The sequence below is a fragment of the Eupeodes corollae genome, chromosome 1 (assembly GCF_945859685.1).
Source record: "Eupeodes corollae chromosome 1, idEupCoro1.1, whole genome shotgun sequence".
Taxonomy (NCBI): domain Eukaryota; kingdom Metazoa; phylum Arthropoda; class Insecta; order Diptera; family Syrphidae; genus Eupeodes; species Eupeodes corollae.
The window spans coordinates 81,970,708-81,997,289 of record NC_079147.1 but is presented as its reverse complement, the minus strand read 5'-3'; the positions used below and the strand labels follow the sequence as shown (position 1 = coordinate 81,997,289).

The 26,582-nt window shown below is 35.9% G+C and overlaps 1 protein-coding gene across 1 annotated transcript in view; it reads left to right on the top strand.

Annotated features, from left to right (window-relative positions):
- The window catches only part of LOC129939765 (peroxidase), a 48,328-nt gene that overhangs the window by 7,475 nt on the left and 14,271 nt on the right, over positions 1–26,582 (top strand). Inside the window, exons 2-9 of the mRNA XM_056047890.1 lie at positions 6,975–7,083; positions 7,148–7,481; positions 7,554–7,728; positions 7,789–7,973; positions 18,295–18,490; positions 18,576–18,960; positions 19,036–19,180; positions 24,581–24,751. Of these exons, the coding sequence (XP_055903865.1) occupies positions 6,975–7,083; positions 7,148–7,481; positions 7,554–7,728; positions 7,789–7,973; positions 18,295–18,490; positions 18,576–18,960; positions 19,036–19,180; positions 24,581–24,751 (1,700 nt within the window). The remainder of the gene's footprint in view (positions 1–6,974; positions 7,084–7,147; positions 7,482–7,553; positions 7,729–7,788; positions 7,974–18,294; positions 18,491–18,575; positions 18,961–19,035; positions 19,181–24,580; positions 24,752–26,582) is intronic.

Genomic DNA, 26,582 nt, shown 5'->3' with positions numbered 1-26,582 from the left:
GTCAAAATTTAAATGTTTATCTCCTTGTGAACAGTTTAAAGTTGTTTTAATTTATTGTCAGCTTTCTCAATTTAGCTATCCAATTCTTTTCTACAAATCTCCATGTTCAGGATAGCCTATTCAACCCGAGATTGAACATATTTATATCATATATTTCTAAGATTTCTGACAGTTTTATCCGAAGGGTTGACAGAAAATAAGTATGAAGTATTAACACAATCCACCATTAATCTTTTCGTCCTTTTTTAAATGTGCGATAATGATTGAGAAATCGAATCATACAAAATTTATTCTCAGAGTTCTGACAGCAAAAGTTTAAAAATTTAACTTTAGAAACGTCATAATCAAATTGCGCAATTGCATCGTTGAAATATTCCTCCACATAAAAACGAAGTTAAAATGTGAAGAGTGTTGAACGTACCTAAAATTTGATATTTTATCACTGCTTTTCAGCTCTTGGAAGCTCACAAATTTCATTTTTTCAGGAGAGACGAAAATGTCTCGCGAAGCTTATTTGTAGCATAATAGCAATTTTTCTTTAAATAATATATTTAAAAAATTGTGTTTAATCTTAGACCATTGTTAAAACGACAATAGCAAAACATTTGTTTTTACTATGGAGTTACGAGAATTTCTCATTAGTTTCATCTCATGTCACGATTTTTTCGGAAAAATTTAATAGTCAGTCTTCGTAAATAAATTAACACTAAGTTATATTTCCAATAGGTTTTTACTGTTTTAAACATATACAAAAAAAGAAATACATAAAGTTTTATTCATTATCATAAGGAATATATCATACAAATCATGAAACGTGGGTTTCAAGTCTTGCAAATCGTTGTACTTTCTTTAGGCAATTTTTAATCTTTCTTGGTAAAGTTGAGGAAGAGTCCTCACAGGAACATATTTTATTGGAATTTCCGGTCTTGATGGTAAGAGTATATTTAAGTGCTACTATGTCAGTAACACATGCATTCCCTTCTTTTTACCTGGCCTTATAGACTTGAAGAAACCAACGTAAGTGAAACTGAGGAAATATGTAGGTGTGATCCAAATATTGTAATGTAATGTAATCAGCTGGAACGTTTATATCGGTTTTTCTATAGATCCGTTCAATACAGGAATGCATCGAGTAAGCTTCCATTTGCGAGTGGCCTTTGCATAAGAATTTTTGATCAATGGTTATGCTATGGGAGATGGAAATGTTAAGCATCGCATTAGCTAATGTAGAGTTTCTATTTTGAGCAGTGCATCAATGGCTGTATAAAATGCTTCGCCTTACAGAAGTATTTTCTATCTGCGCCGATAAAAACTCATCGGCTGTTACGTTTCCTTCCGTTTCATTCCACAAGAAGCAATAACCCTTTTTAGACTGTCAAAGTCAAAGATCGTGAAATTGTGGATGACTAATTTTGTTTTGGTGGGGATATTAGATTTAGGGCTTAAGAGAACCGATTGCAGATCCTTCCTCAAAACCATTACACACTCGTCAACGTTACCTTTATCAGTCTCTTTTTCTTTTCGTGCCTCATCCACCTTTTGTCTGTGAAGGTTGTACACATTTTCCGAAAGGTTTTTGGCTTCAAAGACTCCACTAGTCTCACACCTGTCTTTTTTTGGTAAAAACACGCTAACGTGGTAGGGGCTGGAGGTTCCATGTTTCAGTTAAACAAATCGGCCTTGGAAAGCCAATTTGACTGCAGGTAATTTTTTGCAGAACTTGACCTACAATACCTAATGGGATTCCATCTTCGGGAGAGAGTTAAAAAAGTCAAGCAAATATTGTCTTCTTTCCACAAAAAAAAACTTCTTTTTCCTACTGACGTTTGTTCTTAAGGCATTATTGTCTTCTGTGACATCTAAAGTTGTATCATGTTTAGCATCGTCTTTGCTTAAGCCATAAATGATAACAAGCTGTCGATTTTCTTTTGCTCACCTCTACTTGTTTTCTTGTGTCTTTTTGTGGGTTTTATATCAATAAGTAATTTAATAAGCAACTGTTTCTCAGGTCATGTTCTTTTCGAAAAGCCTTTAAAAATGTCAAGTCTCTGCATTTCCGTGAACAAAAAGCAGTTTGTTTCCTTCTTATTAAAAACGCATTTGCACCGGGGTTTAATAACGCGACTGGGCTCGTCATTCCTATATACCCACTTTCATTCTTGTCTCTTCTTGCCGCTGTATTTTAAGCCTAACTCCCTTTTTCGTTTTTGTTCATTGTTATGCCAATTATCCTCTTTACACGCTACCTTTTCGACCCTGGTCATTCTTCCTTTTGCTTTTTGAACGAAGTTGATGGAGCAGACTGCGATAACGCAATAATTTCACTACTGTCGTTCGACGGAGTAACTATTTGGAATTCTTCCAAGTACTCCGGAACGGAATCGCTTTCTACTTTGCTATTAAAGTCCGCATTGGAATTGTACTTCGGGTGTGAACTGCAATCCCCCCCTTCCAGCAATTTTTTCTTCCAGGCAACTCAGGGCTGAAGTTGTTGTTGGTCCACCACCAGTTTTATAGATTTCGGTCTGTAGAAATCTAAATATCATCAAACAAGTTTTGAGTCTTAGGAATTTTTTCCTCATTCTCTTTTATTAAAATCAGTTTTTATATTTAATTTTTGAACGACACAATAACTGAAACAGTTGTTTTTTATTTTGAAAAAGCTTATACTGTTGTATTTTGATTCTTGTCATTTATTTCAACATATAATGATTTCTCTTTTTTTCTCACACAATTCGCTTAGTAGAAAGAAAAAACGGGTTTTATTTTTACAGGGTTGTGAAGAGGACTCTATTTTAACAAAAATATACCTGAAATTTTCCATTTTAAGCTTGGTTAAACTGACAAAATTTAAAGGCCTGTTACAATTTAAAAAGCTTTTAGATAAAAGTGCTTTTAGTGTTTGTTTATGAAATCGGGCATTAAGGATTTAAATGATTTATTTAGAGCCAGTTGAACAAGCTGCTTTCCACTTAAATTCTTTATTCTGTACGTTTCTTAATTTTAAAAAACTCACTTCGATAAAACCTTCTCCGCGGCCAAAACTACAGTGACGTAATTTAGATAATAAGAAAAAACATAAGGAATAAGTAGAAATTGAAAAAGTTTGGGATTCCCCGAAGAGTTTTTACCTATTTTCCTAACTGTTCCTTAGCGGTTTTCTAGGTGGTGCCAATTCAATTTATTTGAATTTAATGGAGTTTCGAGTTTCGCTAACCACAAATAATAGATACCGAGTTTTTTTTAGCAATTTTGTTTTGTTGAAGTTACGGGGTCTGTCCGATAATTTAAGTTTAAACATATTTAGAGTTTAGAGAGGGATATGAAATTTTCTGGGTTGTTGCTCTGATTTCAAAACTCATTTTCTCTAAATGGTGGAGTTATGAGACCGACGATATACAAAAAGGGGTTAGGTTTAAGTGGCTGTTGGTTGGGAAGTCCAACACACTTAGACCACATGTATCAGTTGATCAGCTTAACTCGTCGAACCAATGGAGCTCCGAATAAAGCGTAGGAGACAAATAATGTCAGCATTTTTTAGATCGCTGGTATCGTTGAAGTAGTAGTCTCCAAGGTGGATTCTACGTCTTTGTGATAAGGCAGGGCATGTGCACAGAAGATGAGAGATTGTCTCCTCCTCCTCCTCGTCCATGCAACTCCTACAAAAATCATTTGCAGGGGCTCCAAGTCGAATTGCATGCCTTCCTATTAAGCAGTGCCCAGTCAGGACACCTATAAGAACGAAGCTTATGTGCCATCTACTCAAAGAGATTAATTGTTTTGAGCGCCTGGCGCTAAGATAGACCAAATTAGTTTTGTCGCTAAACAGGTGGTGGTGTTATTCCACCTGAAGTTTGAGTTCTCTAAGGGGATACCTATGCTAGCATTGTGAGCCAGCAGAGATAAAGTTGTTCCGCTTTTTGCAAGTTCGTCAGCTTTTCAATTTCCGGGAATGTATCTATGGCCCGGCAGCCAGAAAAGGTGAATGTCGAACTGTGTATCCATCTCCGTAAGAGATGATTGATAATTTAGAGTTAGTGGAGACAGAGTCTAGGAACTTTAACGCTGCTTGGCTATCCGAGAAGATGCGTATATCATTAGTTGATATAACATTTTCTCTAAGCCAGGATGGGACTTCTTTTATAGCCAGTATTTCAGCTTGGAACATGCTACAATGATCGGGTAGACGAAAGGAGAGACTTATGTTTAGTCTAGCCTCCGTTTTTTATCCGTCTGTATAAAAGTTTATAGGATTATCGTTCAACAATGATGTATTCTCCCAAGAAGACCTGGGAGGTATAGTCACTTTGAATCCATAGTTATTAAACTGAGGATGGGGTATGGTGTAGAAAATATTACTGTTTATAGTTCTCAACGAGTTCAAAATAGTGGTGTGGCCAATTTCATTATTGATCCACAGAGAGAAAGCTTGAAGCCGTATGGCTGTATTAGCTGCCGTTTGCTTGCAGAAAATCTACACCGGTATTAAATGGAACAGAACATCAAGTGAGGCGGAGGGGGTAGAGCGAGGTGCTCCTCCCATACACAGGCAGGCTGTTCGTTGGACTTTGCTGAGTTTATCGCGATTTGTCGCTATATTTAGCGCCGTCCAGCATACCTCTACGCCATAAGTAAGGATCGGCCTTATGACCGAAATATATAGCTAGTGTGTAATGCGGGGCTGTAGGCCCCATTTATTACCAATGGCCTTTTTACAGGAGAACAGGGCTACTGTGGCCTTGTTTATTCTCCTTTCAATATTAGGTTTCCAACTTAACTTCTTATCCATAACGAGACCCAAGTATTTTGCTTGTTCAGAGAATTTAAGTGGTACACCGTTTATGAGGGGAGGGTCAGTGAGTGGAACTTTGTATTTCCTTGTGAAGAGAACAAGGTCGGTTTTTTGTGGCCTAGTCCACACCAGTTTGCCCATCTGGTGAGTTTATTAAAAGCGTTTTGTAAGAGTTCTTTTAGTATATTTGGATGTTTATCCTTTACTGCAATAGCAACATCGTCCGCATAAGCAAAAACTCTGTACCCCTCTCTAGAGTAATTAGTTATTCATTTATTACTAAGTTCCAGAGGAGAGGGAATAGGACACCACCTTGTGGCGTACCTCTGCTGACACCCCTTTGTGCAGTAAAATCGCCCAGTTTTGAATTGATAATCCTGCTTATTATATAGGGCTAAAGTTGGATTATTGACTTTGTCGTCAAGATCTTCAGTGTTGGAGGGGGTATTAAAGAGTTCAGGTTTTACTAAACTATTTAACGTTCTCTTGTATTTTGGCCAATTTGCTCCTTTTGGAATTCGAAAGATCGGTTGGCAAGGTGGTTCATTTATAAAGTTAAATTGGATGTATCTATGATCAGAAAAGGAGTGATCTTTGGATACCTTCCAGTTCAAAATATTATTATTAATGAACTCGTAGACAAGAATTATATCTAAAACTTGTGCCTCGGCCCCATCTTTTTTGTAGACCCTCAGCGGTATTTCATCAAACCCGAACCTTATTATACCTTTCGATAGGAGAAAGGGACTCTGCATTGATGATAACAATTGCACCCTTGTAGGGTCCGTTTGGATTCTCTAGTTTCGCAACCTTCCAGTTGTGAGTAGGAATGTTTGAATTGGAGAGCCTGATTACTTTTAGGACGTGGTCAGCTTCCTTGAATATGGCCGGAACCGTGATGCGAGCCCTTGGTCTGCAAGGAATGTCTTCTTTTGCGACAATCTCCAGCTTAGCACCAGGCCAAACCTCCCCAAGTCGACCAACCGCCAGCGTCAGTAGATCGCACGACCTCCGATCATCACAGACCATCAACTTGATGTGTCCCTGATGCTAACCGCCATCTTTTGTGATGGGCGGTGGTCCCGGATTGTCAGACATGATCTCTACAAAACTAAAGGCCAGCTGTCCTTTTGCCATCTACGTCGCTTTTGTTGATGATCGCGACTACCATTTTGTCCTTCAGAACGTCACTTAAGGACATTTTTGCCAAGAATTACTCTTGGAGGATTTTGTCAATTCTTTTCAAGAGGCAGTACCTGTGAAAAAACTTTAGGTGGCACAGACAGCGATTGAACCGAAGACCTCTGGCATGACAGCCCTGGGCACTAACCTTCACATCACGAGATAGTTTAAATAAAACCAGTTTTTAGAAAACCATTTATTATAAAGGGTTCTTCAATAAGGGCGGGTAGATGTTGTCAATGTCATTCGTTGCTGTGTGGCACGCAACGCCACCGTCCTTCTGGAACCACATGTAGTCTAGGTCCATATGGTTCAACTTTGCCCATAAGTAATTTGTTATCATAACGCAGAGCTCGCTGTTGATGATGACCGCCTCACTAATGCCTCATCCAAAAATGCACCTCGTCACTTAAGATGATTTGTCGGCCAAAATTGGAGTCCTCCTCCAAACGGTTCAAAGCCCAGTCAGCGAAAAAATGGCGTTGTCTATGATCATGAACTTTAAGCTCCTGGATCAGTTGGATCTTGTACGGTTGTAGGCCCAAGTCTCGACGCAAAATTCTCCAAGTTGAAGGTTGCGATAGGCCAAGTTCTTGAGCACGGCGGTTAACAGACTGTCTTGGGATCTACTATACACTTTCACGGACCGTGGCGATGTCCTTGGCCGTTTTCGCGTTCCTACGAGTGTTAGCTGATTGTTTACTGAACCGGTCGTCTCAAACTTGGCCACCAAACGTTGAAGAGTGTGAAGGGCCACCACTCCTACTGTAAAATAACGCAATGCCTGCAACGTTTACGTTAACGAACACTCATTTTGATACTAAAGTTTTATCATTTGAACTTAATCGCATAGCTTGCCATTATGATTTGGCATAAACAACTGAATAATAAACAAAAGATTTGACAGATGTCATCAAAACAAAATGGCCGCCACTGGACACCAAAATCTACCCGCGCCAATTAAATAACGCTTTTGTTAATATCTTTAAATTCTTTGCAGAACCCATTTTTCCAACACAAGCAGAGCTTCGAACTCTAAGAGGGATTTCAAAAGCTGACTATGAACTGGCCGTAACGATGGGTGTTGACTCCATCGATCGCATTCAAACGTAAGCAACTTACTGTGCATTGAGTTGTATTTGTTTCTAATTTGTCTTTTAATTCTATTTACAGCTTCGAAGACAATCTATCAAGTCGAGGAATTAATGTAAAGAATGGAAGCATATCTCACAAACAACTTATAGAAACTCTTCCCGATAAAAAAGCTCAAGAAACAAATAGTCTTGCTAGAAAAATCCTTAAATCCAGTCTTTATATTTACAATTCCCAATGCATTCAGAAGGATGTTAGCCCAGAATCATGTGCAGCTTTTATTGCATCAATACCAATTCCCGATAAAACAAAAGGTCTCTCGGAGGAGTGCTTGGAATTGATATCAAGTCGTAAGGATGGTAATAACGTCTTCCGAAGATTGCTTGAAAGTAACTACAAAGATGGATTCTATCAAGTAATACCCTGATAAACCTTTATGACACGATTTATGTGTCTAACAAGAATTCCATTTTTCCCTTTTCAATAGATGGACGATAAACTCCCATCGCCAAGAGAAATCAGTAACTCAGCCCTACATGGAACCATTGCCAGCAGTAATGATGGCAATAACCACGAAGATAGCCACAGTAAGAATTTAGCTCTGGTCCAATGGACCCAATTTATAGAACATGATCTCAGTAAGCCAGTAGCATCTTCATCCCGTGAGTAATTGATTGGCTTTAAACAAGTCAGTGAACAAAATAACACTTTTATTTTTGCAGAAGATGGACGCCAAATTGAATGCTGTGATGAAGATAATTATGCTAATGCACCCAGAAACCGGCATCCGGATTGTGCTCCTCTGATTGGAGTTAATCTCTTTAGCAAATATGGCAGAGAGACTTGTTTGAATTATGTTCGTAGTGCGTTATCAATTGAAAGATGTAACTTTGGACCTGCAGAACAGGTAAGACGCATTGCCATAGCCATTATTTATGTAGAAAACGCATAGAGTGTGATACAAGATCATATATTTATATTTCTGTAGATAAAAGTGTGACGTTATATTACTACTTGACATTAAGGATCTTTAAATTAAAAGTTATTAATGCAGGAAATCGAAATAAACAACGATTAAAAATGTGAAAATAAGAGTCGGTTGGCATATAAGCACATTCGGAAGAAGTGTTTTCGAAAATTGTTGTTTATGATTTTCAGTTTTTAAATGATTGCAAAAATTGTAAAGTGTAAACAGTAAATGCTGTGCTGGGCATATTAGCCTTATAAGTTTTGGGAATGTTTTCAAATTTAAATTCATGGATAAATTCGGCTTTCAAGTACTCCACTACTCATATACTCTTTACAATACAATATAAAAATAGTGATGGACTTCTAGCTTGCCTGAGAGTGTTTTGTAGACAATAATGTTTTTTTTTAGTATTTGTACTATTAACTTAAAGAAGAGGTTTGTGAAGTAAAGTTCTGAATTTGAAATTCATGACACTTGAAAAACTAACTAGTTGTCTTGGTCAAAATTTACGTTCAAAGAATGAAGTTCATTATGTTGTTTGAACGTACCCATTGCCTTCAACTTTATTGGAATATTGACTAGAAAGTTAATCAAAAAAAATGTCCCTAACTATCAAGTCAATTCACTTATGTCAAGATGACAGCGGATCATGTTTTTTGATTCAACATTCAAAGCTGAACTTTATTACTCTGTAATTTGTTTATATTTTGCACAAATCCATTTTATGTTTTAGGTACAAATTTGTCTTATCAAATTGATAAAGGAATAAGTAATATTTGTTTTAAGGTACAAAATACAAGTTGAGATGGACTTGTACCTTGCCCTTCTGCACGATCCACTGAGAGTAGAAATTGGTAAAGTAAAGTTCCCAATTTGTTCTTTATGACACTTTACCAACTAACTAGTAGCATTGGTAAAATGCACGTTCAAAGAAAGCAGTTGATAGGCAGGAAAATTATGTTCCAAACTTTTACAATGGTCAATCTTTCCCGTCAATTTACCCTTAAGCTTAATTTCGGCCGTACTTTAAAGTAGGAAGTCGGGGTGACTTCCTGGTCACGGAAAAAATACATTAAGTTTCGAAGCACCAACAAGCCTTTGATACGGACGGATTCACTGTTGACAACCCACGCAAACGAAATAAGGACAACGAACTTCGGATATGTACGTGGAATGTTAGGTCCCTTAACAGACCACGTGCAGCCGAACAATTAGCGGAAGCCCTAAACTGCTGCAAGGCAGATATTACAGCCATCCAAGAAGTGCGATGGGATGGACCGGGCAAACGTAAACTAAAAGACTGCGATATCTACTACGGCAACTGCTACCGAGAACAAAGACAGCGTCTATTTGGGTGTGGATTTGTTGTTGGAACTAGGCTCAGGCAAAAAGTCTTGACAGTGTTTCAACAGTGTGAGCGAGCGCATCACGACAATCCGCATCAAGGCTAAATTCGCCAACATAAGCCTAATATGCGCGCATGCCCCAACAGAGGAGAAAGATGAAGACACCAAAGACATATTCTTCGAGCTCTTGGACAAGACATATGAGCAGTGCCGTGACTATGACATACAAATTGTCTTGAGAGATTTAAATGCCAAGCTAGGAAGAGAGGACATCTTTGGTGGCAGAGTCGGGAGATACAGCCTGCACGACACCGACTTCGAGAACGGATTCAGGCTGATCGATTTCGCTGCGGGTCGAGAAGCTCTGGTGGCTAGTACGCAGTTCACACATCTCAATATCCACAAGGGGACATGGAAATCTCCTGATCAATCAACCGTCAATCAGATTGACCACATTGCAATCGACGCACGATACTTCTCCAGTAAAAAGGATACCCGAACTTTCCGAGGAGCCAAAGTTGATTTAGACTACTACCCCGTTGTAGCCAAGGTAAGGCTACGGATATCCCGGTCCAAACAAGGAAGTACTGTGAGAAGTTTCGACGTTAGACGGCTACAATCGCAAGAGACCGTCATGTACTTTTCCACTGCACTACTACTCCACACTGCCACAACAGATAAACCCCTGGTTTGACGACGAATGCCGGCAAGCGCACACGGGGAAACAACAGGCATACAAAACGGCGCTGCAGTCTGCACGAAAGGAACAGAGATGCTCGCGAGCTCTACCGGCTTCTTAGATGGAAAAAAAAATGAGCATGAGAAGCGCGCGATCGAGGCGACAGAGGGATGGTACAACAGGAATATGGCATGCGAAAGAAAGCATGCTCAATAAGTGGAATCTCAGCATAGTTTGACCGATACACCGATAAGAAAGGAGGCTTTTTAAATTGCGCCAACTACAGAGGTATCAGTCTCCTTAACATTGCATATAAGATCCTTTCTGCCTTATCATGTGAACGTCTAAAGCCATTCGTCAGCAACCTAATAGGTTCTTATCAGTTTGGCTTCAGACCAGGAAAGTCTACCATTGACCAAATTATTACATTGCGGCAGATCTTGGAAAAAACCAGGAACTTCAAATCGATACCCACCATCGATTTATCGATTTTAAAGCCGCTTATTACAGCATCCATTGGAAAGAGCTCTATAGAGCAATGTCTAGTTTTGACATCCCTGTTAAACTTATCCATTTGTGCAGAATGACGATGGAGAATGCACGCTGCTCTATCAAGATCGGAAAAGATATCAACGGTTCATTTGATGTCAAAAAAGGTTTTAGACAAGGCGATGCACTGTCATGCGACTTCTTCAACTTCGTTCTGGAAAGAATTGTGCAAAACTCAACCGTCAACACTAGAGGCACAATCTTCCAAAGGTCCATCCAATTACTCGGATACCCAGATGATATTGACATAATGGGAAGATTAATGGAGCGTCATTTACGGCGTTTAGGCCTCGACCCTGTCAATGAAAGTTAAGAACGTCTTAGGATGCTTCGGATGATTTTAGGTCCCGTGTGCATCGATGGAGGAAAAGATATACCTACGAACTGTACAGCGACACTGACCTAGTTAACAATTAAAATTCAAAAGATATTCTATCTTCCCCAGAAGCTTTGCCATGTTTAGAATGTTGTATAGCTGCTTAAACTTCGGATAGAGAAAATGAAGCATCAAGAATTTCAGCGGCTATTAAAGGGGTTGCATATTAAATTGGAGGCGATATTTCAGTTGTTTTAAGAAGACTCGAAACATTTTTTCAAGAATGTCTTTGTGCAGAGCTGCAGACATTGAAGTCGCCTTAATACACAAAAGCTTTACTGCTTTCCAGAAATCAGTTGCGTTTTTAGCCTTATTTTTTGTTTAATAAAGATCTTTAAAGTTAATGTTATCTGACGCGCTGAGTAACCTTAAATACGCAAAAGAAAGATTTCTTGCTTCCAAGGACTTCTATTGAACCACTTTTGCTTATTTGTAATGACCTTTTTTTCAAATGTTTTTTTTTTGACAAGATGTGTTTTACATCAAAGTTACTAGTGTGTATAGGTCGGGGTTCTCTAGAACTTATGTGGTCACTATCAAATCGATTATACTGCACTGAAAATTATCTTTATTGTGGTCATTTCAATAAAATTTCGGTGAAAGAGAAAATCCCGAAACCGCTGTTTTGTCACGACCCCTTCCTAACTTAAACGAGACCTCCAACGGCATAATCGGATAATGTTCTTACCGATCTTCAAATGTATCCAAATGGGAGATCCATCACACACCTCATCTTCGATTTGCTATCATTATAAATATGATTTGAATTTGTCCCACTGTTAAAGCTGTTTTGCGATAGTCCAATCCTTCCATTGAAATCGCCTATCATCATCTGATTTGTTGGTCCTAGTTCATAAACAAGTTCTCGCAGCTTATCCCAGTCTTGGTGCCAATGACTGCAGTTCAAATAAATCGGAAAGATGTAAAAACGGCTGTCTTCAATTGATATTTTAAATCGTGATTTCTCTATGTTTTTAAATTCAACTGACATACTTTCAGAGACTTTTTATACCCGAAATAATAATAAAGGTTTTCACCTAAAAAAAATATCAAACAGTTTTGAAACTTGGTACATAGAGTTTGTTATAGTTTTTTACGTTTATCTTGAATACTATTTGTCGTATCAAAAAATGTTGGTCCACAAAATTATAGATCATTAAATTTTATAAAAAAAAGCTTTGATGAATATTTTGGCATCTCTTACATTTTATAAAATAACTCCAGCGGCAGTGAAGAGAAACACACGCCTTTTTTCGGGTTTATCTTGAAAACTATTTGTAGTACCAAAAAAATCTTCTACAAAATTAAAGCTTATTAAACTTCCAAAAGAAAAAATAGCATAAGGTTATAAATAACCCCTTGATGAACATTTTGTTCTTTTCTGGTGAACAGAATATTAACATCTTCACCTATTTTTTCAGTCTTCACAGGTTTTTCTATTGAAGTTTGAATAATTATTAGGTCAGCATCATCTGGTGCTTCTCTCATTTCTTTTCCTTGGTTACAAAGTGCCGGGGATAGAAAAGGTAACCAATCTTGACTTATTCTTTTCGTTGGAAAGAAAATCTATTTGTTTTTGATGTTTATCACTGGGCAGGTTCAGACGACATAATGGACTTCAAAGTTAGGCAAGTTTCTAGTATCTGATTGGCCAGCTGCCAAAATATTACCTTCCAATTAAGACAACTTTAATGGAAATTTGACTGGAAAGTAAGTCAAGATAAATCTCCCTATCTTTTAAGTCAAGTCCACTTCTATCAAAACGACAGTTGGTTGTGTTTTTATTCAACTGAAAGCTGAACTTTATTACTCTTTGCTTTATTTATTGTCCTTACAACTTCATTTAATGCTTTCTGTCAAAGGAATCCTTGCCAATTTGGAAAAGAAATAACTAATATTTCTTTACAATACAAAATACAAATCGTAGTAGACCTGTAGCTTGCCTGAGGAGTGTTTTGTAGACAATAATTTGTTGCTACTTTTTGTACTATGAACTTAGAGTAGAGGTTTGCGAAGTAAATTTCTGAATTTAAAATTTATGACACTTGAAAAACTAAATAGTTGCTTTGGTCAAAATTAACGTTTAAAGAATGAAGTTGGCTGCAAATGAACCATGTTATGTTGCCCCAACCTGTCTACTGCTACATGATCAAATTGAATATCGACTGACTTCTTAAGTCTATATCTTCTGTTTTGTTCTGCTCTTTTTGTATCTTTTCAAAACATATTTTCCTTTAATGTCGATAGAGTTATTTTACAAACTAAAACAAGTACAAGTGGTACCCGTGGCATGATGGTTAGTGCGTTGGACTGTCATGCTAGAGGTCTTGGGTTCGATCCCTGCCTATGCCATCTAAAGTCTTTTCACGGGTGCTGCCTCTTGCGAGGAATTGACAAATTCTCCAAGAGTAACTATTGTCATAAAAAAGTGCTTTCTAAAAATTAGCCGTTCGGAGTCGGCATATAAACTGTAGGTCCCCTCCATTCCTGACAACATTACTCGCACACAGGAATGGTTGAGAGTTGTAAGTCACTAGGCCTTGGTTCTCAACGGACTGTCGCGCCACCCAATTTATTTTTTTTTAAAACAAGTACAAACAAATTAATATAATACTTCTTTTGGAAATTTAATAAGCTTTAATTTTGTAGAAGATTTTTTTTGATACGACAAATAGTTTTCAAGATAAACCCGAAAAAACGAAAAAAGCCGTATGTTTCTCTTCCTGCCGCTAGAGTTATTTTATAAACTTTTAGAAATACGAAAATATTCATCCCAGCTTTTTTTATAAAATTTAATAAACTTTAATTTTGTGGAACAACATTTTTTGATACGACAAATAGTTTGCAAGATAAACGCAAAAAACTGAAACAAACTTCATGTTTCTCTAAACTGCCGCAAGAGCTCACGTCGGATACTTGAGGACTTTTTTTTGGGTCATCACCAGACATCCCTTAATAAGTGCGCCTAGTTTCAAAACTGTTGGATTCGACCGCATTTATTCAATTGTTTGTTTTCAAAACAAAAGACAATAATGATAAACACAAAAAAAAAAAACAATTCAAAATTCATTCGCGACAAATTAAAAACTGTCATGTGAAAGAAATATCAAAATCTGCGAATATCCGTTGATTCGTTGTTGGTCGTGGTCATGTGAATAGTGCTTTAGAAGAAAATTTCACTTATGTAAGAACTCAAAAACATCACATTTTAATTTTTTGACAGCTGTTTAAATTTAGCTAACCAACTTATTCATTTACGTAGATTGTAGGTATTTAAAACATAACTAGTTTAAAATACCTAAACCAGTATTGACGTTGACAATATGTCAAACATGTCCTTTTTTCCTATCTTACGACTTTGAAATAATAAACAACTTCTTGAACATCACTAACATAAAAAATATAATGCTTATTGGGGATATGAACGCTCGCATAGGGACATTACAGACAAAAACCGTATGGACTAAACCTTTCACTAACGAATCTTTATTCCTTGAAAAAAGATCTTCTATGGATACAGTAGTTAACAAAAATGGACAACTTTTTCTAGAAATGTGTCAAATAAATGATCTGTTCATCCTAAACGGATCCACTAAACAAGATTGTCATGGTGCATATACATTTATAGGAGGGCCAGGAAAATCTGTAGCCGATTTTTGTGCAATATCTGAAGGATGGAAAAAGCTTATCGAATCATTCAGTGTTGAGTCGCAAACTTTTGCTGATCATATGCCCCTAAAAGTAATTTGTCATCTCAGTGATGAGCAGGAAAACTCTACTCTTAATCTTCCTCCGAAGTTAGTCTGGAAAGATAGTTATAGAGAAACATACCAAACTAAAGTTAACCACGCACTACACAAGCCCTCTTACTGTGTACCCTTCAAATGCAGAAGCAAAAATTAGTCATATGTATAAATGTATAGAAAAGGCAACTCAAAGGAAAAATACTTCTAAAAATCCCACCTACAAACAGAAATGTTTTGATAACGAGTGTTTCAAAGCTAGATGTTTATCTTTTGAATTGTTACGAAAAATTAAATCATCTCCCGATTTAAACGAATCATTCACAAAAAATTATTTAACAGCAAATAAAAATTACAAAAACTTGTGCAAGTCGAAAAGAGAAGCTTATTTTAGATCTGTTGCAGTAGGACTTTCGAACACCAATAACAGCAAACAGTTTTGGTACAAAATCAATCAACTGAGAGAACCAAATTTGATATGTGGAATTAAACTGCATGTCTCTGATCTGGCAGATTATTTCAAACTTCTGTTGAATCCACAACAAACAACAAATACCTTTTTGTTCGCAGAAACCCTTATTTACAATGAGAGCTTAGATCGTGAAATATCAATGAGCGATTTAAGTACGGCATTATTAAAAGCAGCAAATAATAAAGCACTAGGCCCAGACAGAATTTCAAACGAATTTTATAAAAACGCACCTACCGATTAGAATGTTAGAGATGTTTAACTACATTTATGAGACGGGAGATATTCCACAATCTTTTTAGGATTCGATTGTATATCCCATATTCAAAAAAGGTGATCCTAATCTGGCAAGTTCAGGGGCATATCTTGAATGAACGCTATAGCAAAGATTTTCACCTCTATCCTGCTTGAACGAATACATTCATGGATTAACATAAATGAAATTCTTAGCGAGTACCAATCTGGTTTCCGTAAATGTTATTCCACAACTGATAATATTTTTGTTCTAACATCTGTTTCACAATACTTTTTGAGACAGAAAAGAAAATTGTACATCTTTTTTGTTGATTTCAAGGCAGCATTTGACTCGATAGATCGAAATGCTTTATTTTTGCAAAAGGGAATGTCAACAAAGCTAATAAAGATCCTTAGAAATATGTATACAAATACACGTCAGTCAGTATGGAATGAAAAAAGTATGTAGAATGGTTTGAAACAAAATCTGGGGTGAAACAGGGATGTCTGCTTAGTCCTGTTTTGTTCTCAATCTTTATAGACGAAATTACGTTGCAACTACCAGCTGGTGTACGAATCGCTGACCTGACAATAAAAGTTTTACTCTATGCAGACAATATTCTGCTTTTAGCAGAATCTCCTCAAAGCCTACTGCTCATGATCAACATGCTCTCAGATTATTGTAAAACATGGAGCCTTTCACTAAATCTTGAAAAATCAAAAATATTAATTGTTCAAAACAGACAAACTAAACTAGAAAGGAATGAAAAATGGTTGTTTGAAGGTCAATTGATAGAGACTGTTACAGAATATAAATATCTAGGGATCCTAATCAAGCCAAACATGAACATGTCACCCCACCTAGAAAAAAAACTGTTATCAGCTAAAACAATGATAAATGTTTCTTGGAAAAGTGTTATCTCAAACACTAATATCCCCACATCTGCTAAATAGAAAGTTTTCGAAGCCATAATGCGTTCCGTTATGTGTTACGGCTGCCAGACATGGGGTTATAAATTGTATGAAGAAGTGGAAAAGTTGCAACGCTTATTTCTCAAGAAGTTGTTTTATCTGCCTACAACAACACCTAATTATGTTCTCACACTCGAGACTGGCGTACCATCACTTTTCGTATACACACTGAAATTGCATTTTGACTATGTCCTGAAAGTTCTGTCCTAGGCACCTAATAGATTACCACAAAAACTTGTGAAATACACCTTCGAAAAGCAAGTGGAATGGATAAAGGAATGGAAAAATGGGCTGAATTATGTGGGGTAGAGCTTATTATACAGTTTGAAAATATGAATATGCTTAAAGGACAACTCTATAAATTACTGGAGGAGATAGACATTTTAAAAAGAAACGAAAGTATACAAAAAGCAATCTCTTCAATAGATAGATTGTTATATCCTGTGCTTAGCTACACCTTTACAGAAAACTACTTTGACGACAAATACAACGTGAGAGCAATATCCCTCATTTGTAGAGCAAGAAGTGATACATTAAATTTGAATGGTTCCCCGTACAGGAATTAATTTGCAACCCAGTGCTCCCTATGTAACCTCAAATCAAAAGAAGATTGTTTTCACTTTCTTTCAATCTGTCCGGTATACAAGGAAATTAGAATGCTCTATTTTGGAAAAATGACTTTGTCCATGGAAGAAACCAAAATTGTGCTCAATATGGGCAAAACTGGTATAACCTCTACCTTTATCTCGAAAATGCATCAGCTTTCAGAAACCTAATAATTTCAGAATATCGATAAATCTTTCTTTGCTTTTTAAAGTATGTCATGTTTCAATTTTGTTTTAGCTAAACTAAAAGCCATTTTTTCACTGTTTAAAATCTAGAATTTTTGTAAGAATATTGTAATAGACACTATATTTTGTTTTGACTAAACTAAAAGTCACATTCTTTTATAAAGATCTTTTTTCGTTTTAGCCAAACTCAAAGCCCATATTAACAATTATAGTAATGTATCATATAATGTATCATATATGAATCATGTATAGTCTTATGTATTATTGGACCCGCAATAAAATTGTTAAATAACTTTTTTTATTATAAGAATTAAAACTCATCTCTATAAATAATTAATTAAATTGAAAAAGAATATCTTTAATTATAAATATTAATTTCATACACTGAAATTTCAGTCTAAACTCAATCTGGCAGACGGCTATGCCACAGCCTATAATTTGTATTTTATCTTATTTGATTTGTATATATTATCAACCAAATTTGTATATTTAGTTGAATTTTTTATGAATAAAATAAAATATCTAAATATCTAAAAAAAAATCCTATCTCCTATTAATTTATTATTTTAAACTACGTTGTGTTTTTTAAAACAAGCTTTTTCTAGCATTCTCAATTATAAGACACATTCACTGGAAAATAAAAACAAAAACAATTTAAAAGATTCGCATACGCCCAAATGCAGCTTGTTAGGTACTTCTATTATAAAAACCCATTGACCTCAATATTGACAGTTCCATTTGTTGCACTTTTTTCAAACATGATCTAAATTCTACCATAAGTGGTCCCTGTAGGCTATAAGAACAACTTAAAGACAATCATTCAAACGACTTATCACGAAGAATTGATCTATAGACTACTTAATTTTTTAACTTCGATTTATCAATAAGCGCCCCTTTTGGGACTCTTTGCTTTTGTTAAATAAATAAATCCATCCATCAATCCCCATCATCAGAGTTCAGAGTAAAAAATATAAAATTATTTCGTTAAGAAACAAAAAATTATAAATTATGTGAATACAGCCAAGAAAAAAAATATGACAAATGGAGACCAACATTGCTCAAAACATTAAATCACATAAATTTTTATTACTTTTCACAGTTGAATCAAGCAACTGGATATTTGGATCTGTCCCAATTGTACGGCTTCACAAGGAAATCCCAGCGCAGCATGAGAACTTTTAGCCATGGCAAACTTAAGTCATCCAACGAGGGCCTTCTGCCATTAGCCGAGGGGGAGAGACGCAACCTATATTGTGCACTAAAATCTGATGCGAACGAGACTTGTTTTATGGCAGGTATAATAAGAGACTTCGAGTATATAGCTTTTAATTACAGCTATTTGAAGTATTTCCTTTCTAAGAGCTAATTGCTTTGCTTTAGGTGACACTCGTGTAAACAGCAATCCTTACTCGATTATCTTGTATACCATATTTTTGCGCTCTCATAATCAATTCGCTGAGGAAATACGAACACGCCATCCAGACTGGACCGACGAATCTATCTTTAGAGCTGCCAAGAAGCTTAATGTGCAACTTTATAGGGAAATTGTCTTCGAAGAATGGCTGCCAGTTGCATTGGGTGAAAAAATCAGTGCGAGTATAAATTCCGAACCGATTTCGAAGAGAAGCATCAATCCCGGACAATTGGAAGTGTCTAATGAGTTTGCGGTGGCTGCCATTAGGTTTTACTTCTCGATGATGCCAAATGTACTTCAGAGAATGCCAACGCCATTGAATAATGAGATCGCTTCTGAGGACGCCATGAGGTTGGTAGCGAGATGATTAGACTTTGAGTTCGAAAATAGTAATTAATTTTGTTTGATTTATGATTTGGTGTTTAGTAAATTGTCACCGACGGCATTGTTCAACCTTATGGAAGCTTCATTTAGATCAGAGGTCTTGGATAAGTCAACCAAAGTTAATGAATTTTTAGCTTCTATGCTGAACCAGAGGGCTTTGCAAATGGATGCAACCTACGCCGGTGATGTAAGTATATTTTTATATGAAATGTAGATAAGTTAATTTTACATCACGTTTATGTTTCAACTTCAAAGCTTTACATATGTGAATGTAACTGCAACAAGTAATTAAGAAAATGAGTTTTGTAGTAGGGTAAGTGGCATATAATAAATGCATTTGGGTATGTTCAAGAAGACAAGCTTAAAGTAGCTTTGATAAATATGAAAGAACTGTTTCAAGTCAAGCTTTGAGGGCAACTCTTAAAAAATAACAATCAATGATCTCTATTCTGCAACAGTTGAATTTTGCAAATCACAGTTTGTTTGCAGTTTAAAATAGCGCAGAATTCACGTGGGTTAGTAAAATGTAAAAGTAGCCATGTTGCATCTTTTTGTTTCTTAAGGTCTGTCCACGCCAAATAAAAATTACAGAAACCATTGTTTAAAATACATTTCTGTAATGTTCCTCATTTGCTTAAAAAAACATTTCAGAAACTTTACCCGTGTTTTGTTGGAAAATCTATCAATAGTTTAGGAGGATTTTACAGGAATAACAAAAACAATATCCGTAGTATGATAAAAGTTACGAGTAGAATCTAACTATGGATGTGTTTTTGACATTTATACGAGTCTCAAATGGATCTTATGTGATTTCGTTCTCAAATGTTGGTACGATTGATACTGCATTCGTACCTTGATGGCTGTGTTCGTTGAGTAGTTGTGCATTTGGAATGATGTGTCTTCCATTGGCGAAATAAATCAATCTGGTACTGTTGATACTATTTAGGTTTGTTAATGAAAACTACTAGTTTATGTAGATCAAATAAATCTTTTTGGTGTTTCCACCACACAAGAAGATTTGAAAATGATTAAGTTTGACAGCACTTTCTAAAATGCAAATAGTGTTTTGATGTTTCTTATGAAGTGCAAGTGAGATAGTTTGATTCGTGTTAAACAAAGAAGAACCGAATAGTTCAGCACCATATAAGAATAACCTACTCCATCTACAATTTTTTTTTAAATGTGATTAAAAAAAAATTAACTAAAAACTAAAAACTAAAACTATATTTTTTGTACACAAACATGCAAATAAACAGACCATAATGCCTTATCTGTAAAACCAACTACTCCACACAGGTATTGAATCAAGCTCATTTCAAGTCGATTCAGTTATATAAGGAATTGAGACGAGCTTCAAGCTCGCTTAAGCTGGCCACAGACGATGAACATGTTGGTGTGATTTGTTGGTGTTGGGCTGAAAATCATTCGTGTATGGGCGTGTTGGCCAACAAATCGACGGTTTATGAAATATTTTGTAAACCGTGAAGTTGGGGCTAACATGTTGGCTGTGTATGGGCAAGTTTACAACACGTTTTGAAGTTTACCAACATGTTCGTCGTGTATGGCGTTGTGGGACAACAATTCGTCATTTGTGTTGTTACTTTCAATGAGTTAACATGTCGTCGCAATGCAAACTATTTATTGAAAATTTCATTGAAGCGATAAAATGTGAACCGGCAATATGGGAAAATAAGTAAATGATAATTTATTATATTATAAATAAATTATCGAACATGCTATTGCATCATCCGCACTTCTATCGCACATCTTGACTTCACGACAGTCACACAAAAAATTAAGTTTATAAACATGTTGGCCCGTGTATGGCGAACCGCTGCCCAACAAATCACACCAACATGTTCATCGTCTGTGGCTAGCTTTAAACACCAAATGTTAATGTAGTAGTCTACGAACAAACCCTCTTTCTGAAGTGTGTGTTTTTTTATTATGATTCTGACAGATCTTCTTTCAGTTGTATCAATTTTTAAATACAAAAATCTGGCTATCTGGCACTGTACTATATATCTAATACTAAAACAACGCATTTTTTGTTGTTTCTACATTTGGACCATTCACAATAACTTTTAAAAAATATTTCGCGAAAATTCAGACCAAAAAACATTTCAAAAATGTTTTTCTGTTTCTGAAGTGTTTTAAAAATATTTTTTTGTATGTGTGGACGCACCTTTAAAAATTAAAGTTTGTTGATCGCAGTTTCACAATAGCCCAAAATTTTAAACAACTTATTTCTAAGGGATAAGCATTTCACTAATTTAATTCAAAATTAGTTTTCCTTCTCTTTCGTGTTGCTACCAAGATAATGAGATACCCTTTATTTAACTTTCTGCAACTAACGTGACGCCTGGTTCAAGGGAGAGTGTCTGTTAGGCCTCCACTTTAGTGTAATAGTTATATGTTCATAGTGTCTCCTAAGCAAAACGTAAGTGAAATTGTTATATTACTGCTTGCTTATTTTTAAGATGGATCATAGACCTAAAAGAACATTTATTAGTTACGACGAGCAAATAAAACAATGGTTAGATGAAGAAAGTGAACTCGAGTTCAGTGATTGCGACAATGAAAATGAAGACCCGAGTTTTGAGCCAAAAAATGAAGTCTTTGAAGCTGACGAAATTTCAAAAGGAGAAGCGCAAGACGATGTTTCAGATATCGAAGAACATGAAGAACCAAGTGCAGATGTTAGAAATTCTACCACCAATAAACAGTTGCATAAAGAATTTTATATAGGTACGATCGGTTTTAAATGGAATAAAAAAGAGTGCATCTGGAACAGCAGCCCACAATATTATAAGATGATATTTGCTACAAATGGCACTGGCCATGAAATATTTCGGTGCGTTATGTCAAAATGGCGTTTTTCTTGCTTGATTAACTGCTTTCGGTTTGATGACTCAACTACTAGAGAGGAACGTTTGAAAGATGATAAACTTACTCCAATCTCTGATTAGTTCAACAAATTCATCACAAAAAGCCAGGCCCAATATACTTCTGGACCATACCTATGTATAGATGAAATGTTGCTGCCATTTAGAGGTCGTTGTAAGTTTATCATTTACATGCCACAGAAGCCACCAAAATATGGCATCAAGATAATGCTATTGGTAGATGCTCGTACATTCTACATTTATAATGTCTACATCTACCATGGTAAAGACTCGGATGGTGTAGGGTTGAGTGAACAAGATAGAAAAATGGCAATACCTAGCTGTCAGTCTGTTTTAAGACTAGCGAAAGTTGTGGAAAATCAAATCGGAATATTACAGCAGACAATTGCTTTAGTTTAATTCCGCTGATGGAAACTTTGCTCAAAATAGAACTTACTTACTTAGGTACGCTGAAAAAAAATTAAACGGAGATACCACCATACTTCTTGCCGGACAAGAAAAGAGATTTAGAGAGTTCAGTGCATGGGTTCACAAAAGACTTTACATTGTTATCATTATGTTCCGAAAAAAAGCAAAAGCTGTCATCCTTATTTCTTCTTTCCACCACAATGAAGATGTGGATACTGACACAGGTAAACCAATAATGATAACTGACTACCATCATACTAAAGGCGGAGTTGATAAAAAGTGTTCAATTTATTCCTGCAGCAGTACTATATTAAATGTGTGCAGACAGCAATTGTAAAATGAGACGTGGTACTTTTATTTTGAATACGGCAAGACAACGAACGACTTCTCTTTATTGGCTTCATGGCATTGTACTGGTTCATTAAGTTCCTAACCTTGAAAAGAATCATCGACTCGTCAACAGAAAGCTGTCTCGTCCCGTGGTAGGAAGTGCTGAATATTTCATTCAACGAATCTATCATTGGAAGAAGTTTGAAAAGTCGATCATTGTTGTTTCTTGGAATAAGGCAGTTGTCGTTTATGTGCAAGCTACTAAGAATCGTATCGAATCTATTCCGACGCATCGTTTTAATCAATAAAGACACTCCCAAATCCTCACTTTCATTCCAAAAGTGAATCCAGCTGCGTAGTTTATAATATTCCGGAAGTTTATTCCTTTAAAAGCTAGTAGCTCACCCTTCTTCAAATCTAACACCTTACTTTTCTAAACGTCGTAGAGATTAGATTGTTACACAATATTTCCGAGCACACTTTAGAAGAGAGAGACGAAAAAATCGGTTGGACTGACGCAGCTCTCAAAAAAACCTTCCACAGGACCTTTTTGCAATAAAAACTCGTGAATTTTTGTTACATGTTGAACATTCTGGTACTTACAAGTACGGTCGGTCAACGGGATAAACGTATCAATTCGAAATGTCAGAAATTCAGTATCTTATAGACTTAGCATACTACTAAATGTCAAAATAGCCTTTTTGTTGTGTTAGTTTTGGAAAAACGTTAAAAGATAATAAAATGGTCTGGTTCCAATTACATAAGGGAATTCATTTAAAGTCAACCTAATTCTTCGAACGTACATTTTGACCAAGGCAGGTAGTTACTATATCAGGTATCATAAATTTGCAACTCAGAACGTTTACTTTTACGTTTACTTACTTTGACGTTCAATCAATCAAAAAACTACCAACAACATAATTGTTACAAGTCAATCACGACTTGTTTGTGAAGAAACATTACTTATTAATTTTTAAATTTGAAAATGAAAAGAAATGATCAGCTGTCATTCTGACATATTAAGTATACTTGACTTGATATCTAGGGCGATTTTTGTTGACAGTTGGCCAATCAGATGCTAGAAACTTGCCTTGACTTCAAGTCCCTTAAGTCGCCTGAACCTGCTCGATGTTAATATCGATTTTATTCAGTATTTTTTTTTTAAATAAGTACATTACTAAAAAAGCTTTAACATTTGACTGAATTGTTTAAAATTTTACGCCTTTGTCATTAGAAACAGGGTTAATAAAGTTATGTCAACATTTTACTGCTATAAAAAGAAAGAAACAGGCACAAAGGTCCAGTTTTTCAGTAAAAAAATTAATTTAACAACATTTTAAACAACCTGTTGTTAAATATTTATAGATTTACTGATATTTTATCATATTTTTAACTTTTATTTTTGTTTTGCTAACTAATAAATTGCTAATCACCTTTTATTAAAAACTAGCATTATCTTTTAAGAGTGACAGATCGTGAAAACAAATAAAGGGAATACCCTTAAACAGAAATTCCCAAATGTTGACTGGACCATTCCATCCATTGCTCTAATAAGAATAATTGTATAGTATGTCATAAGGATTAAGCAAGTTCCTAAAAGTAAGAGTAGGCATTCCGTGATTTTAACTTAAGTAAATTGTTGAGAGATAGTAGAATTTCAAAATCGTTTAAAATTTGTTAAATCAACTTTTAAGTTCAGTAAATTACGAAAAATGGCTGTAACATTTTTCTTAATCGTTTAAAATGTTGCGCCAATATAACTAAGGAATTTTGAGGTATCAACTACATTATAGGAATATATAACTTTAATATTTTGGGGCAACTGTTGGAATCATTACTTATGTATATCCAACTAACAAATTAAGTGCAAAAATTGCTTCCACAAGTCAAAAACCATTTATACATATGTTAAAATGTGTCTACTTTTTGTTTCTTTATTTTAGCTAATTGAAGAATTCACCAAAGCTCGTGTACCAAGCCGTCCAAATGTGTTAGCATTCGATATTCAACGTGGTCGTGATCATGGTCTGCAGGGATATGTGAAATATTTGGAACAATGCGAAGGCCGGTCAATTGCCACCTGGGATGACTTAAATAATTACATAGCTCAATCAGTAAGTATTTTAACACCGATATGATGTTGATTATGGACATCAAACCTTCCCAAGAGTATGTCTTTAACACTGTAAAAAGAAATACAAAATTATAAATACAAAAAATTGGAAGCAAAGTAAGAAACCTTGAACAGATGTCCAATTATGTCCAATGGTAATTTCAACAAATTAGTGAACAGATCATTGGACAGTGGGGTAGTTTGCACAGAAATTAAATCCAGAATAAAATAAAAAATGGGTACGTACATATCCATACAGATGGCAACATGAATTCAGCAAATTATTTTACAGAAAATTGTCAGATCTCACAATATTGCCAAATTTGTCAGTCATGCAATAGCTAAATTTTCTTTATATGAAAAGTTGTCTTTTCAAACTATTACCAGATTTTTTGTACGTATTGTGAATTCATTTTCACCTGGTTAGTCGACTTAATTTTGGGCGCCGTGAAGTAAAGGCAAGTTAAATAAGATCAAATTTTAAAAATTCACAGAAGTGAAATAGGACCACTTTTAAGCAGTTGGTCATATTACACTTTGACAACGTGAGATGAGTCCAAATTGTTTGAGGAATAAAAACTTATTTTTACGGTGGGTATACAAATTGATTTAACTGCAACCCCTCTAGATGGACACATTATATAATTTGGGGAAATTGCAAGGCTGAGTGTATCTTAAAGAGGAATCATTCTCAGACCTAAACTGATAGCCCTCTTGATACAAATTGAAGCAGCAACTCTAAAACCCTTTAGGAAATTCAGGAAAACAAACAGGAATGTAGTCTGTAGGGAAGTAGGACACAATTCTAATTCAAGAACCCACAGACATAGATATTGGTTCAGAAAAACTCAGAGTTGTTCTGAATCAATACTGAAATAGGCAACTTAGAAAAAGAAACTAAAAGAACTAGGAAAAAAACTGATTGGGAACATTATAAGACCAGTCAACGTATTTTTAAGGTCGAAACACAATGAGCAAAACGTAGCTCATGGATGGCCTTCTGCGACGAAATAGAAAGTACTAATGTATCAGCAAGACTCAGGAAAATTCTAAACAAGGATTCAGTCACTCTAGGATCTCTCAAAAAACCTACAGGCAGCTGGACTGAATCCGGTGGCGAAACGCTTGAGCTCCTTGTGATTACTCTTTTTCCTGGCTGCGTAGCTGATATCCGCAGTCCAGAAACAGAGTCTCATACAGAAACCCTAATACCATCGGATTTATACCGAGCCATTCACTCCTTTTCCCCGTACAAATCCCCTGGTCTAGACGGAATCTTCCCTATGATGCTTCAGAAGAGCATAAGCCTTATCATCTCACACCTATCATTTTTAATAATAGCCTTAATTGGGGGTATGTTCCCTTATCGTAGCGTGGGGTATAGGTAGTTTTCATCCCTAAGGCTATAGCCTACGGAGGCCAAAGACTATAGACCCATTAGTCTAACATCGTTTATGTTAAAAACTTTTGAAAGGCTAATTGATATACACATCCGAAGCACCCTGAAATTGGACTGTATATCGGAATTTCAATATGCCTACATTAAAGGAAAAAGCTTTGGACCAGCATTGCATAGTCTTGGCAGCGTCATAGAAAAATCATTGAATGACAAGGAATACACCCTTGCAACGCTCTTGGATATTGAGGGAGCCTTCAATAACGTGAAGAACGAAACAGTGAAGCAAGCCTTGGACGACCACAAAGTCGAAAATTAACTCTGAGCTTGTAATGACCGGCATACTCTCTAAATTGGAATCAAGTGTAGTAAGGATAATAGCCTACGCTGAATATCTTGCATTACCAGTGACTGGCAAGTCCCTACCCACTATCAG